General features: G+C 38.3%; 1 protein-coding gene across 1 annotated transcript in view; it reads right to left on the bottom strand.

The window, feature by feature from the left end:
• Positions 1-17,669, bottom strand: part of LOC149283163 (reversion-inducing cysteine-rich protein with Kazal motifs-like) — a 59,114-nt gene that overhangs the window by 1,384 nt on the left and 40,061 nt on the right. Inside the window, exons 11-21 of the mRNA XM_089497895.1 lie at positions 15,007-15,274; positions 14,230-14,409; positions 11,326-11,538; positions 10,223-10,359; positions 10,001-10,141; positions 8,756-8,938; positions 7,904-8,026; positions 7,287-7,458; positions 6,686-6,878; positions 1,557-1,767; positions 757-830 (exon numbers count right to left, since the gene is read on the bottom strand). Of these exons, the coding sequence (XP_089354021.1) occupies positions 757-830; positions 1,557-1,767; positions 6,686-6,878; positions 7,287-7,458; positions 7,904-8,026; positions 8,756-8,938; positions 10,001-10,141; positions 10,223-10,359; positions 11,326-11,538; positions 14,230-14,409; positions 15,007-15,274 (1,895 nt within the window). The remainder of the gene's footprint in view (positions 1-756; positions 831-1,556; positions 1,768-6,685; positions 6,879-7,286; positions 7,459-7,903; positions 8,027-8,755; positions 8,939-10,000; positions 10,142-10,222; positions 10,360-11,325; positions 11,539-14,229; positions 14,410-15,006; positions 15,275-17,669) is intronic.

Here is a 17,669-nt window from a genome sequence, read left to right as displayed (position 1 = left end):
CTGTAGTAGATTTGCTGGTGTGCTTTAGATCACTGCCCTGTTGCATGACCCCATTTTGGCCAAGCTTTAGATGTTGGACAGATGGCCTCACATTTGACTCTAGAATCCTTTAGTATAAAGAGGAGTTTATGGTCGACTCAATAAATGCCAGGTTCCCAGGTCCTGTGGCTGCAACACAAGCCCAAATCATCACCCCTCCACCACAATGCTTGACAGTTGATATGAGATGATTGTGCTGATATTCTGCATATTTATATATTTTTATATATATCTGTATAAACATATATAACCTATAGCCACACACAGGCCCAGACTGGCCATCTAGCAAACCGGACAGATTAAAAACAGATAATTGGAGCCAAAGTGCAAAATGTGGAGTAAACAGCAAGACCATCCAGTCAGATCCAATAGGTGATTGTTCATTAGTTACAATTTTACCCATTGAATAATTACCCATAATATTAGAATGAATCATATTTTAAAGTAGGTTACACTTTGGTGAGTATTTCTACACATAAACACACATAGTAAGTATACTTACGAGATGAATATACTCATTTTGCGCAACTGAGATTCTAACAAGTAACTAACTATTGTTTAACGTACGGCACATAAAACTGTCACATCTGAAATAAAGCAATAATTTATTCAACTGCATTTGCCAGATTGCCCTAAAGACTAGGAATAACACATAACGTGACTTCTTATTTGACAAAATCATACAATGCATTGACAATCTTATGAAGCATTGATTACCTTAGCAAAGATGTCTAATTTGTCGTTGTCAAACAAAATCCTTAAAACACCAGCGTACAATGGACAACATGCTCCTGCGTAAGAAAAATACATCAAGGTCAGAATACACACCACTGTGTATTACCATATTGTACTTGTCTATAACATAGGAATTTTTTACTGTAACAAACACAGCAACTCCATAAAAGGTTTTTCCCACTTGTCACGCAATGTTCAACTATAGTATTTCATAGTCATAAGGAGTTGCTGAATGTGTATGTTTATTTTTGAAGTGCCCTGAGCAGCACTCTCATCAAAAGTACATAGAATAAGGGGGAATTAACAACAGATTTTATAATGCAAAATAAGACTTTCTCTTAATATTATTTAAACACCATCTGTGCCATGGGTTGGGTGACCAGACATCCCTGGTTCCAAAGGATAGTCCATGCTTTAGACTTAAGTCTCTGGAAATGTTTTGCCCCTGAGACTGATTGCTAAAAACCTATTGAAATCCATAATTTTTATTATTAAACCATCTCCTTCATTATTCACTAGTTTTATAAATTAAAATAAATACACTTATTGACTGCTCAAATGTAATGTGGAGGTAGTGATTTACTTTTTTGATAGTGATAGTGATAGTCCTGGTAAAAATATGCATATTTAAAAAAGTTTCTGACTTTGTACAGAAAAGGACAAGCCTAGTCCGTTATTTTTCATTATTCGGAAAAAATAGGTCCAATGAAGACCATAATTATTTGTTTTGCTTTTGTCGTAAACCTTTTTTAACAACAGCAACAAAAAACATAGTGACTTACCAGGAGGTGTGACTAGTTTATAACCTGGTACAGGATTTTGGGGGCATTTTATATATGAGCATTCAGTGCGAAGGGTGTGGTGTGAGAAGACACCCACATCTTGACAGCGGCCATAGTAATCCACAGCAACACGATCAGAATAGGCACTACACACACTGCTGTAGGTTTCTCCATTGTGTCCACAAACAGGTTCCAGAGATTCACAGAAAGGCTATAAATATGTGAAATATTACAAAATGATTAAAAATCAAAGATTGTTTGAAATAAAATACACACATAGCTATTTATGATTCCTTTTAAACATTAATACAATAACAGGTTTTTAAAGTATAAAAAAAATAAACTAACATACAAATGCCATAATGCACGTAAAATCAAATCACATCAACTGTAATCTCAAATACAATTTGGATTAAATGGGAGTTTTCATTAAAACAAGGAACAAGACAATGGCAATACTATGCTGATGGAAATAAATGTTTTGAAATGGTATTAGAGAAGATGAACATAATTATGGCACTGCTAGATACCCCCTAAAATTCAAGACACTACATGTTACTAGAGAACAACCTCAATGGCCAGTCTTTTCTGAATGAGTATGTTCAGACATTGAACTCATTTATAATATTATACATTCACCATATATGGATATCAGCAGTGATAATCGATAGTTACATCACTTCCTGGGTTTTGGTGAGGAACTACTGTTGTGCATATGAAAGTATTTCATATTTGGTGATACCCACTTGGGTTCGTTCACTAAGAAGTCAAGTGGTCAGTCAAGTTAAGGGTTCACTAAAATGCTGGGTACACATGGAAATGCCTGACAGTTAAAATTCTGTAAGTTTTAGGGTAGTTTCAGTGAATGGATTCTTGAAGGGCTCCAGCACTTCAGAATACAGTTTGTGGCCATATTACTAGCGCAGGGGCGTCCAACATGCGACCTCGAGGTGCGGCCTGCGTGAGATCGGCAGCCAGGATCACAAGCTATGCTGCTTACTTGTGGGAGGGTCTATTCTCTGCTCCAGTCCTGTCTCCTCTGTGGGGAGAACGAGGGAGGCCGTGCCCCCTGCTGAAGTCTGTGAGCGGCATCGAGAGCTGTAGTAGGTAAGGGGGTGGAGGAGGTTGTTTGAATGAGTATGCCTGTGAGGGAATGAATGTGTGAATGAATGAGTATATTAATGAATGAATGTGTGTGTGATAACATGGATGTGTAAGTGCTGGAACCTAGGCATGATGGGACTGTGATTGCTGTTAGCAATCACACTCCTATCATGCTAAGTCAGCCAGTACATGCTGAAACCTGGCTAGCTGTCCCCCTTGTGTATTGATGCTGCCAGCAGTATGGGGTCTGCACTTACAGCCACCCTGTACCAGCATGTACTGGCTGACTTGGCATGATAGGAGTGTGATTGCTAACAGCAATCTGCTAACAGCAATCACAGTCCCATCATGCCTAGGTTCCAGCCTTTACTGGTTGCCTGGGTATGAAAAGAGTGTGTTTGCTGTTCACACTCCTACCATGCCAAGTCATATTGTTGATTTTTTTGTCCAATTGTGATGTGTTACTTTTAATAAAAGTGTGGTTACACACTAAAATTGGACAGAAATTACTGGTACAATGCCCAGCCAACCAGTACATACTGGAATCTGGGTATGCCTGAGATTGCTGTTAACAATCATAATATATCATTTTTTTGTACAATTTTGGTGTGCAACTTACTTTTATTAAAAGTATGTGGGGGGTCATTTTCAGTTTTGGCTAAGTGAACCCTGAATTTTCGGTTTTGCTCCAGAATTTTCATTTCGGTGCATCCCTAAAATAAATAGAACTATTTCATTTTAACTTATCCAGAATCCTAAATTTGTAGTCACAAAACTTTCTAGGCCCAGAAATCAGTGAGAGGAAAAGTAAAGGTTTTGTGTCATTTACTTTATTTTAATCTGTATATCTTATTAAAGGCCATATTTTCACACAGTGAAAAATGAGTGCGGCCCTCGCACGGATACAATTCTGATGAAGTGGCCCACTGCAGAAAAAACTTGGATACCCCTGTACTAGCGTGTGCCTCAGCAATGAAATCCTTCCATGTTATTGAGTTGTTTACAATTCATGCAGTACTTCTTATAAGTCTGATCGTGTGTTCAGGAGACGGCTGACACATTTTGGCCTTGGGGCAAGAATAACCAAGGTGCCCATGTGTGCTGCCACAAGAACCTGTCACTTTTAACTTTCATAGACACTAGAGGTTAGCCTAAGACACAGAGGCAGGAATAGCAGAGAACTGCAGTACAGGCAGCTAGGGACAGACTAGGGGATCTTAGTGAGTCAGATTCTCCTACTATACAGGTGGTGGTTCACAATGGCAGTGATGACAAGATAGTGACACCAATGACAAATAATAACCCGAAGCCCAGTTTCCTCTTGTCTGGCTTACTCTCACAAATAGTTTAGGTGGGAATTTCTGAGATTCTGAGATTTCTTGCAGAGTGGAAAGTCCAACTTTCCAATTGTTTTGGATGTAGGCAGACGCTTTCATTCAGCTCTACACGTAAACACGTATTCTTAAATGCACAGGTGGTTTATCTTGATTTGGCAGTCCTTACGAGGATGCTGTTAGCACCATTTGTTATAGTCTGGAAAATGTTTTATTTACTATGTTGTATTGTCTTTTTTTTGTTCTAGCAAATTATACGTTCTGTAGGCTAACATTGCAATGTGAGGAACATAATGAAAGATTTACAGTTCTTTCAATGGCCATCAGAAGAAACTACCTCATACCTTAGGAATATAACCTTATGAAAAAGAAATTCACAGACTACAGTATAAAGCCGACCAAATATTAAGTCAAAAGTATGTAAGAATAACTATGCTTCAAAACAATTGTGCCATTCTTATAGGGTCGTGATACTGACTATATTGAAGCTCATTCTCCAGTCTATGGAGCAGAAACACCTTGAGGAGATTGAAAACTGTGACGCATTTACACTCTATAAGTTCTATTTACACTCCTATAAGTTCACAAAAAAATATGGCTGAATAGAGCTAATTTATCCTGCTTATAAAGATATAATACAGAACTAACCCTACTGAATTACAAAAGGGCCATTCACTCTGCAGCTTCTGTTATTAGTCTTAATATTGCATCAAAAAATGATATAACGAGATTAAAGACGTAAAAAATAACCCATTAATAGTTATCCATACTTAACTAAAACACAGATAGCGCTGTCATTTTAATTATTATAAATGTATCATTTGACCAAGGTTTAATTAGACATGTGTCACACAGGTTAATGGGACATTTCTTTCCTATATTTCTTGCATGTTCATTTAAATGTGGTGGCAATTACCCAATAATATTAAGTATTAAATATAAGTATTTTTATTATATTTGATGCATCTACCAGTAATACGTTCTGTATTTAAATGAGTGCCTTACTTCGCTACGGTACAGGAATTTGTAACAATGCCACCTTTGCGTCGGTTTGACAGCGAGTATGTAATGGTAATACTGTACCTGTACTACGGGAATAGGCTCCTTTGAGTAATGTGTTAATTGTTACACTCCACCAGCTAGTTATCACAGGAGCAAAACTGAATTTCTACTTAAGTATGTTAATATGTAACCATGTAATTAAAAGTACATTTCATATGTCTCAGGAAGATACCCCTTAACCCAAAGCATATACCTGTATTATAGGCATAATAGTACCTAAGCACATATGTTGTAAACCAGAAGAGTATATAGGATCACCAGAAATAGCATGACCAGTAAGCTTCTCGGCCTTTTGGCTAAGATCAAGTGTAGTTCCCCTTGTGGTGGGGGGGGAATCACACTGGTCCTCTGGCCTTAGGGTTTGGGAAAGCAATGGAGCCTGAGGTGGAATTGCCCCGGCAGAAATGCTGGAGTCACCGTGTGTGGTATTGCACGCCACTGCACACGGTGAGCACACGTTCTCACTGGCGGCCTTCCAGCACTACCTTTTCCCCTATGAACCTTTTGGTCTTGGGGTTAAGATTTATTTTTGAATCTGGCAGGTCAGAAATGGCTTGTCCCTAAATTATTTTTCTTTAATTTATATAATTCACTTCATTTTACACGAGTGCCGATTAATTTACCCCCCTTTTGAATTCACGGTTTTCGAAATTCACGGCTTGGCCCCCACTATTCTATGGCACACGTTTTGTAACCACGTTTTTGGACACTGTTTTTCTTTTTAAGAGGCAGTGAAGCCTGGACTTTGCAGGAGGAGGATTGGGAGCCTTCTGGCCCCTTCCTCTCTTCAAGAAGGCCAGCAAGGAGTCTCACTCTTCGAGGTGAGACTCAAGATCCGACCCTCCCATGGGGGGGGGGGGGTTGGAATTTGTCCGAGTTCTCCGTGAGGGAACTCGGTATCGTAGTCTGGCTTCTGCTGCCTTGTGCACAGAATGCGACACCAAAGGAGCACATTTTTGAATTCTCTAGAAATGTGTGCTATAAATATATCTTCATGAATAAAATGGACTATATTAAAGAAATAAAATGTAGAACAGCAATATATGTAATGTGGAATGAAGACCTATATTGGTTTGAAAAAAATGCAACAAACTTCAGAATCCAATTATTACCCAGTTAGCCATAATGATTGTGCCTACGTGTCACCTGGAAGGTGTTGTAGTACCACATTATTCATATCATGAAGAGCAATAGTTGGTTTAAAACGATGAAGAAAAAGTCGGTGTGAAGATGTAGTGATATAGGCTGATTTCTATTAAAATCACGATTTTTGTAATTGAATTGAAGTTGGTTGCATAAATACATCTTATGTTCAGACATTAAAAAAGACAAACAAGTGTTTCTAGTGAGATATTATCACAAACAGAACTGTCAAAGCCATATTAGGAATATTTAATTGTCATAAAAATGAATTTAGAAGACACCACAAATGTAAAACCGATGGAAACAAGATGAAGAAGTGGTGACAGTAACAAAAGTTCCTTACTTAAGAACTTAAGATTTCAAATCAGTGTCTGTGTCAGTGATATCCATTGAATGCTTAGAAGAAAAAAGGTAATATTTAGTGAGAATCAATACAGAAATTATTCTTGCAAATTTCACAACATTTAAAATATAGTGTTCACTTACCTGACATGATCCCTTATATGAGATTTGCTTTCCCCTTTGATGCAAAGTACATATGCTGGCATGTTCCACATTTTCGGTATCACACACAGGGTCTTGGGAATGTTCACATTGTAGCTGACGTGGTATACATTCAAACTGGGGACATCCAAACTTCTCAAAGCTAGTTAAGCAAACTTGTCTCTTTAAAATGCATCTATAAAAATGACATAAACATGATTTTAATAAAGGACAGAAAAATAGTGGTCAATGACATCAAGCAAAACCTTACTTCCTAGAGTTTGGCCTTACAGGACGCTAACTCCTGACAATACTATATAGTGTTTACACTCTCCCTAAACATGTTTGGGGACGCCACCACAGCTGACTTGGGGTAATGACAGTAGAAATCTGTTGGGACCTGCCAAAATTGAATTATGATTGGCTAGCTTTAGAAAATATTAGTGCAGACCAACAAATCCTAATCTTTACATTTTACAGGTAGATTTGTGGTTTTTGATGGTATACACTCTGAGGTCACCATGCTACTCAGCAATCATTATGGATCGTATCCATTTCTTTTCAGAATCACTTATAGTAAAGAAAATCAAGACAGTGATTTTACCTTTGACTTCTTTGACATGGGTTAGGATTACAGGGATCCTTTGAAGAACACTGTCCAAATTCAAACTGGTTGTCCTGTAAGCCAACACACCGTGCAATGCAGGCACTTGGATAGGTACGTCCATTATGCCCACACACAGGCACAAACTGATCTGCACAGTTGCAAGGTAACCCTAGAACAGGAAAGGCAAGCAATAATGAAGATAAGTAATTTGCTCAACGTCATATGCATATGCAGTAAACTGGACTATACCTATCCATAATTCCTTTGTAACTACTGTACTGGTATCTCACCCAATAGGGTTTTCCATTACAAGCAAAACTGCAAAAGGGGAGGAATAAGCATGCTCATTCTTGTCCTTTACATATGTGATAAGTGATACTATAAATATATACACAGTGTCTCTTTTAGCTCCTTTCTACAGCTGCAGTAGGGATTTCGATGCCAACAGTTACAGCACCATATATCAAATATTAACTGAATGGGAATGATCTCTTTATAACCCATTTCTCTATGTGATACTTAATGTATTCTAACCTCAAATATGTCAATTTATAACGCCTAGTAATCTCTATTTCTAGTCACACAACAAACAAATGGAACCGCAAGACATATACCTGTAAACATAGCTCGATCATCTTCAGAAATTAGTTCATTGAAGCACTGGCGATCAGAACATTTTATTGTACCAGCAACACATGAACAGATGTTACAGTCAATTTTAAAAGAGGTTCCATGATCTAAAACATGATAAAGAGTATTTCAAACACGTGGAAAAACAATGCATAAAACGTATATAGGGCGACTAAAAAAACATTTAAGTGTATGGACAGTATACTTGCTATGTATTAAATCACAATTAGTTATTTAGAATGGCCTACAATGCCTTTACCCATCCACTGCACTGCTTTCATAGGTAGTGCCATCCAGCATTTAAAATATTACCCACATAATATTACACCCCTGTCTTACAACTTCAGAGCAGGACCTTATCAATTGCCTACCAGTATTTAAAAGGTTCTTGCGACTAAAACTTTTCTTATGTATTAATATGAACTAAACTGTAGTTTAAACTGTGGTGTTATTTTCAAAAAAGGAACAGCTGACAAGCACAATGCCCCATACTAACAAAATATTAGACATCTGGTTCTGTTCACCAAAGTTCAAGTAAATACAAGTAGGCAGTCTATGCAAGTTTGCACAAGACCATATTCTCTACTGTAGAGGTAGGCACTTGACTTCAGGAACCAGTGGGCTGCAAGGGTAGCAGATGTAGTAAGCTTGCCCCGTCCATTATATATATATATATATAGATATATATATATAGATATATAGAGAGATAGCCCTGGTTGAGTCTGGTTGGTTGATTATATGTTCTCGTAATTTGCAAATTACATGATCGCTATATTTTTTTCAGCCCACAGTGCTCTGGGTATTTCAACGATTTGTTTTCAGTTAATGGCACTTACTTTTCCTTTGCCCACCAACAACACAGGATTTCTGTAGGTTGATGCACTGTATTTCCATGCAGTTTTCCAGGATTCCACTGTGTCCACAAGTACAGATTTTATAGCAGCCTACATCTCCTGAAGGTACCTGAATGAGACCCCCTTGCCGAACAAGGAAATCTGACGCTTCGCCCAACTTACAAGCTACAATTATTGCAAATAAAACAAAACAAACAATCTCAATAGTGAAATACCACATAATAGCTTACATAGATAAAATGTTGTACAATTGTGCCTATCCTAGTTATAAGAACATGCAGACCACAAAATGGTTTGTTGAAGTTGTTTTCTCCCAGAAAATACTGATGACTTTCAAAAAGTTTATGTTATTTATAAAATGTGACCATAGAGTAAAGTTTAAAAAGTGGACTTACACTGAGGGCAATCAATGAGCGGTCCAACAGAAACAATTCATAGATTGATATGGTGTTAGAACCAACATCCAAATGTTCACTTTTTTGTTCATACCCCCAATTGAATGACCTTCCATCTGTGTGTCATGCAGTCAGACTCTAATAGTTCCTTGAGGACAGGCACATTTTGTCTCCAGGCAGGCTAGTTTATATGTTATATATTATTTATTTTTTTAGATCAAGCTATTGACTGGCAAATTGTGCATTAAAACACGATATGATGGCACAAAAGTAACAATGTAATAATAATAAAAAAATCCATGTATGAGATATGCTTCTTGTCTGTGTAGGCCCAGTCGGTTATGAAGGAATCATGGATGAGCTAAGCTCTGCTACTAGTGGAGCACATTGGCTGCGTGTGAATACTATGTGTATTTTTATACTATGTGAACTATTGGTATTCTAAAAAATAAAAATACAGGCTTAACTGCACCTCTAAACATATTATAGATATTTAATTAAATGCACATTTATTATTATTCAGCCAGTTTGGGGTTTTGCAAAATAAAACTTGGGTAGAGGGATTGACAACATATTTCCTCAGGTGGATTGATCTGCCATAGACCACACATTTTAAGAAGCACTGTCATGTATTTAAAAATGTGGAAATAATTTAACTTTATGCATACCATGAGAAGACAAGAGAAGATGCAGCCAACGGGCACTACGCTAAAGAAAAGGGTTTTTAGTGATTGGTTTGTGTGATTGCTTGGTGCAGGGGACAGAATGCCTCTGTTTGTAGTAAGCACTCAAGTGATTAAATCAAGATCCTTAGAAACGTTATATTACCCACCTTGCGTACAGAAGTATGGAAGGCATGGTTCACCAGAAAGACATCCCTTCCTATTCACCTCACACAACTGGTACGGAGGACAAGGGTTTGGGTTGCAGGGATGGGTAACTTCCTCAACTGCATTGTCCAATGGACTTGAACCTTAGGAAATATAATTACAGTCGTAATGCTAGGTACCCTACCGACAATACAAATATAACATCCCGTTTAATTACCACTTACGTAAATATATATACAGTGGGATACAATCTTCTGTATCATCCGTCGAAGAAAGCTGGTCACAAATACTTTCTGCAGTGTGATCATCTGGAAATTTACTGTGATCTCCACACTTCTTAAGAATTTCCACACAATCTGTTCTTCAGAGAGGAAATGTAAAAAATAAATCAAACAATATATCAAAAATATATATGTATTTTTTTCTAATTTAAGAAGAATGCAAGAATGTTTTGTAGGGTTATTCCTTCTGTAACCCATTGATTTTCTCATATCAACCACAAAGCTTTACAACTAAACAGCTACCACTGTCACATCTTTTGGCATTTTTGGTACATATATCAAAACTACTTGTTCTGTGTGTTTTTATCTTTTTTTTATCTTTAGGTCACTAGTTTAGCTTCTGTAACCTGATGGCAAAACTAGCATATACAATCTCTTTCCTATCATAACGTTATTCATGGAGGAAGATGCAGGGTCGCGAAAGGTTTTAAGACATGACCCACAAAATACTGGATATTATGATGTATTAGAATGGTCATTTTAAGTGTCATGATATGATACCGGATTACCAATTACTTATTGTGAATAACATCTTACCAAATATTAAGGGTGATCATTATCAAACTAAAATTCCACTTATCGCCAGAATGATTACAACATACAGTATTATAACAATTACAAGAAAATAAAAACTGTTCATGCCAACAAAATGCCCTATTACGGTATTTAAAAGAATATATTAAAAACCCACGGCTATTTTAACAATACCCTAAGGTTTTTAAACCAGCATCCTCTACTTTACAAGCTGCTCTTTCTGGGCAATGGTTATGTTTATATTTCTCAGAGAGAACCTTAACTAGATACACTGCATAGCAGCAAAATACTTCATATCAAATGTAGTTCTACGATGTCTGTTTATTAAAGACACTCTCTTCTGGAATTTACAGAAAGGCGCTACAGAGGTTTCTCTCATCTAATAATTTTAGCACAAATTAGCACAAATGTCATCAGTAAACATATAAAAGAATACCAGTTTCATATACAATTGATACATTTTGCTAGGTCTACATATGGAGCTATATAAAAAGGTAACGAGAGTCCCTTACTTGCATATGACGCTTCCTCTAGATTTACCATGACAAGGTTTAATCTGAAGAGAGCAAGCAATGGCTTTCCACATCTCAGGATGACATTTCTTTATATCCAGGACAGGAATATTCATAAACGGCATTTTGATGCTTCCCTTCTCCCACAATTTCATATCATTCATAGCTCCCATATCAGACTGAGCATTGCAGCTTCGGAACAGTTCAGTTGGCCTGAAACGGAACACAATCACATATTATTTAACAATATTCCTGTCCCCTCTACTGAGATGATACTAGCCGACATACCCAACCAAATGTTTAGTTTTTAAGATTCATTCTTAAAAGCAACTGTTCTTGCATTTTGGGTACACAAATATCAAAACACATGGCAGACATGCATATTTCTTTAACCCCTTCGTGACAAAGGCTGATTTTAGTTTTTGTACCCTTCGTGACAATGGCCGTTTTAACATTTCTGCTCTGCTCGTGTTTAGCTGTAATATATACGTAAATGTATATGTAAATATTGTTTTTTTCAGGACAAGAAGTGCTTTCTTTAGATGACATTTTTTTGATTGTATCATAGTATTTACTATTAATAAAAGTATAAAATATGGTGAAACATTTTGAAAAAAATGACTTTCTAACTTTTAGTTGAAAAATCTTACTCATCTATAAAAAGGTAATGAAAAAACCTGCTAAATAGATTCTACTATTTGTCCTGAGTTTAGACAAACTCCCAACGTTTTTATGTTTTTTTGCTTTTTTCTACACATTATGGGGCAATATGTACAGGTAGCGTTTTGCTATTTCAAAGCCATTTTTTCCAAATCTGGTAATTCTTCCCCCATGTGCCATTTCGGGTATATTTGAAGCCGGCCAATGCAATTTACCCCATCAAGTCATATATTTTTGAAAACTAGACAGCCCAGGGTATTCCAAATGCTAGTATTTTAACCCTTTCCAAGCACTAATTCTACCATCATTGCATTTGTTTTTTCACACACATTTTACTTCAGGTATGAATAAACAGGTTCTGGTGTATGTCATAAAACACCCCAATATGTGTTAAGCAACATCTCCTGAGTACAGCGATACCGCACATGAATGATTTTGCCTGGCTGTTTGGGGGCAAAAGGGCCACATTTGGGGCATGCCCATTTTTCAATGTTGAACTTTGGGATTTGGGGATCCACTGCCCATGCCCTTTTTGGTACATCTTTGAGCCGGGCCATTTCAGTGTGCCCAATAAAGCCATATATTTTTGAAAACTAGACACCCCAGGGTATTTTAAATGCTAGTATTTTAACTCTTTCCATGTACCATATCTACCACCAGTCTTTGTTAAACTTTGTGGTAGTCATTTTTTTGCATTTGCTTTGTCACACACATTTTACATCAGGTATGAATTAAAAGGTTCTAGTATATGTCACTATCATAAAACACCCCAATATGTGTTCGGCAACATCTCCTGAGTACAGCGAAACCTCACATGAATGATTTTGCCTGGCTGTTTGGGGGCAAAAGGGCCACATTTGGGGCATGCGCATTTTTCAATGTTGAACTTTGGCATTTGGGGATCCACTGCCCATGCCCTATTTGGTACATCTTTGAGCCAGGCCATTTCAGTGTGCCCAACAAAACCATATATTTTTGAAAACTAGACACCCCAGGGTATTTTAAATGCTGGTATTTTAACTCTTTGTATGCACACATTTTACCACCAGAATTTTTTCAAAGTTTGCAGTAGTATTCTTTTGTGTGTATTTTTCCCACACACACCTATGTTATGTATGAATTTACAGCTCCTGGTATATGCCGCTGTCACACGACACCCCAATATGTGTTCAGCAACATCTCCTGAGTACAGTGATACCCCACATGCATGGGTTTGTCATTTTTTGGGGGAACTAAAAGGCCACATTTGGTACGTGTGCATTTTTCTAATTGGAAATTAGATGTGTGGCCATCCTTCCCCCCGTGTTAATTGGGACATTGAACCCGGCCAATTCAATTTACCCCATCAAATCATGCCCATGGGCATTTAATATGCCAGTATTTTAACTCTTTCCATGCGAGAATTGTTTTAAGCTAATATGCTAATATTAGAACTTGCGCACAAAAATATATTTTTTATATATATATTTTATTTTTTTTAACATTTAACATTTTTTTTCAACTTGAAGGTTCCCCTGATAGTGACATCAGTGGGAAATTATTTTTACATTTTACTGGGTTTTCTTTACTATTTTTTTCTAATTATTTATTAATTTTATTTTATTTTTTAATTTATTTATACTAATCACATTGTGATTAGAAAGCTGGACTCCATTGACTTGCATGGTTGAATGCAGTACCTGTATTCAATCTGCAAGCGGAGCCAGAGTTCTCTAGAGGGTCTTGAGACCTCCTAGCGAACTTTTTCATCTTTATTGTTTTTTTCCCGGGCCGCCGCCATCTTGCTGATGGTGAAGATCCGGAGCAGTCACAGTCCATCCTGGGGTAAGTGTTTGGTGTCGATGGATGCCTCCTGATCGAGGCATTCCAGCGACACCATTTAAGTTTAGGAGGTGATCAACGATCACCTCCTAAACGCTTTTAAAACGGGCGTCCGCCACCATACAATGTATAGCGGATGTTGACACCCCGGGGAGGGGCCCTAGTGCCGATCGTGGCGTTGCTGAATGCCTCGAGGTCGAGGCATTACAGCAACGCCGTTGGGTGCAGAAAGCGAAAGTAGATCGCTTTCTGCACCCGTTTAAAGACGTGCCGGTCCTGGCACGTCAATTGTCGTAAACGACATGTTTTTCCGTGACGTGCCCGGACCGGCAATTGTCATCAAGGGGTTAAACTACCATCTTGCAAACATATCGTAAAAATACATTTAAGTTATATGTTCAGCTATAAGTGGACGCCACTTGCCTGTTATTAAAGTTGGTGCAGTAGGTGAGGTTTCGACAGCCAAGCTGGCAAGGTTCCCTGACATCTGCTAGGCATGTTAACATCGCCACCTCCAGTGGATTATATTCACAATTGTGATCAAAATCTTGCCAGCTACGGGTATTCCCCCAGCTTGTGCTGTATAACTTAGTGCACAGGTCCCTGTAATAAAACAAGACAATAAATCTAAATGCTTAAAGAAATAAACAACCATCAACAGGTCACAGAGTCACATAAAAAGTATTTGTAAAGCCCTTCCCAGGACCTGCAAAATTAAATGTCTCATTTGAAATGTTGGGTGGTATAAAGTAATAGTAAATAATGAGAACTTGGAACAGAAAGAATAATAATATATCAGAATACCTTCCCAAACAAGACTTATTTCAATAATATCCATAATAGCAAATACTAATAAATGGGTTTATTCATGAAACCATGAGATTGTAGGTGATAAAACATTCAGGTCACAATGATTTCGGTCCATTCGGCACACTGGGAAAATAGTATTTGATACTGCGGAGATCGGGTGTTGCAATGTGTGCTACCAACTGGATATGCCCCGGCCACATGCTATTGTGAGCATAAAGACATAATATGTGGCTGTGCACATTTGGTGGCTGCTGGCCTTAAAGTGCCAGTGCTGCCTCGTCATCCGCAGGCCGGCCCTGATTAACAATATAATATGGATGACTAGTTCAGCAAGTCTAGAGAACACAAATATGAGTGGAACAGGATATTGGAATGAAGGCATGCACTTGCCTACACATTGCAGAGTTGGCTTTTGAACAACAATGTAACTTAGCCCCATCGAGTCCTGTGGAAGGTGGCGGAGCTACTGTAATTCCTGGATGGGATGACCTTGAGCTCTCCAGGAAGCACTGCCAGAGAGGATCCTGGGGTAGAGGCAGTGTTTTACACCCTTCAATAAGACTGTCCACAATCTCAATCTCTGTTTTCTTAGACATGAGAATCATTTTACAGGCAGACTGACAGCTATGATCCTCTGCTCTGTCACAGCAGTATAGGCCTGGAACATAAAACACATTTTTAGATCAGATTTCGTATATGAGGCTTCATCTAGGTTGTTCGTAAACAAAGATCGTGGAAAACCTGTTGTAATCTATATATGTGATTTTGTTTTTGTCTGAATACTGGAGGAAATGTATAAATAAATATAAATAATAATGTCAAAACTAAACACAAGGTGCTATGCTTTTATTAAGAGAATAGCCACATCTGAGATAACAATAACTGAATCCACTGCTAAAAAAAACCAATCACTTATGTTGTTACCATTTTTCTTTAATGCTCCAATTCATCTGTCTTCGACAAATGCACACCCTGAGCAATTCTTGCGAATTTCTACCTGTAATCCCTCAGGATAGATTGCATTGGAACCCTATTGTCAGCAAAACCAGAGAGCTGTAACGGTCTTTAAGAAACCCATTACTTCTCAAAGGTAAAAATCCTAAGGATTACAGTTACCTGCTTTCAAGTAGGGATTTCAATTGTGACAAATTATCGAGAAAAAATTAAAATACAGGGTCCAACCTTGAGAGTTTCCAGATGTGCTAATAAATATGTTGTAAATAATGGGGACTGGGTATAATCTAGAATGCGACAATTAAACCTTTTAATATTGCCCACAATTGATATTTACCTTTTTCTCTGGCACATACTTATTAAACATGTGCTTAATTCTACACAAGTGCATTTTGTTAAACCACTATTGCCACCCAACATCTTCCATTAGTCTCTTTAGTTCCATTAGTGGTATTGTACAGAATATTTGGGACCAATAGGCTCACTCGCACGGCCTTTGTAACCCGTGACAGCGAACCTATGGATTTCCGCTCCCGTTAACCCCTTCGATGCTACGTTAGATAAGGGGAGCGGAAATCCATAGGTTAAAGGGCCGTGCAAGCGACCAATAGGCTCACTCGCACGACCCCTTAACCCCTTAAGGTGCAACAAGTGGACCAGGAGCCGGGTAAGTTGCAGCATTGGGGTTTTAAAAGTCAGTACGAGCAACCAACAGAGTCGCTCGTACAGACTTTTAAAACCCCAATGCTGCAACTTACTCGGCACATCCCACTGGTCTCCCTGTTCTATCAGTTAAATGTCCGTACGAATAAAGTAGCTCGTACGGACATTTAACTGATAGAACAGAGAGACCAGTGGGATGTGCCGAGTAAGTTGCAGCGTTGCGGTTTTAAAAGTCTGTACGAGCGACCAACAGAGTCGCTTGTACAGACTTTAAAAAGTTAACCCCTAATGAAGCAACTTGTCCGGCAGATCACACTGGTCTCCCTGTTCTATCAGTTAATAAATGATTGAACAGGGAGACCAATGGTATCTGCCGGACAAGTTACGGCACCAGGAGTTTAACAGTCTGTACGAGCGACCCTATTGGTCGCCAGCAGGGGGCTCGTCTGCCATCAACCATTGGCAGACGAGCCCCCTGCTGACGACCAATAGAGTTGCTCATACGGACATTTAAACTCCTGGCGCCAGAGCTGCTGCGGTACGCGTTAACCCCGTATTAACCCCTTAACCGGCAAAAACGAAGAAAAACCGAACACGAAGAATGTCCACGAATATTCGCCGGAAGAGAAGACAGGAACAGGCGAATATTCGCGGAATACGAAGATGTTTTTTTCCCCCGAAGACGAGCACGAAGACGAACACGAAAAGCCCCCTGGTGCCCAAGTCTATTCCTCATCGCCACGGGAACTTGACAATAAAACGGATAGTTACTGGAAGGAAATAAATGTCAGCACCTCCAGCAAATATCATCCATTATTGTACGCCTAACGATTTCATTTAATCAGCAGACGTCAACACTGACGTACAACACTGTAAAAGTATTTTTGAAAGAAAAATTGGTGGCATTGGTTTATTGCCACCTGTGCACATTCTAGAATTCTAGCTGTCTCTTGATTGGCAAAATTCAATTTTGTGTTCAAATGCATCCCTTTTAATGAAAGTCTGATAACATCTACATAGCTATACGAACTTCTTTAACTGTAATGGTTCATCAATAAAATCCACAATCAGTAACGTGTATTTTCTGAAATGTACTTATGGATGTTGCATAAAAATAGTAAAGCCCCATACTCTTGACTATAGAAAACATTATGTTTTTATGAGAACCATAATGCTTTGAGTCTAAACTCTATGGCTCCTGATCCCAATAAATCACAGCTCATATTGCTGGGAGGCAAGGACAGCGGAACAAGCCGCAATTGCTTGTTATGGCATCTTTAACCCCTTGATGACAATTGCGACCAATAGGCTCACTCGCACGACCCCTTAACCCCTTAAGGTGCAACAAGTGGACCAGGAGCCGGGTAAGTTGCAGCATTGGGGTTTTAAAAGTCAGTACGAGCAACCAACAGAGTCGCTCGTACAGACTTTTAAAA

Source organism: Sceloporus occidentalis, unplaced genomic scaffold (assembly GCF_023333645.1).
Source record: "Sceloporus occidentalis isolate IW3139 unplaced genomic scaffold, rSceOcc1.0.p SCAF_110, whole genome shotgun sequence".
Classification (NCBI taxonomy): Eukaryota; Metazoa; Chordata; class Lepidosauria; order Squamata; family Phrynosomatidae; genus Sceloporus; species Sceloporus occidentalis.
Note: the sequence above shows the minus strand (reverse complement) of the source record. Positions and strands in the feature narration are given on the sequence as shown.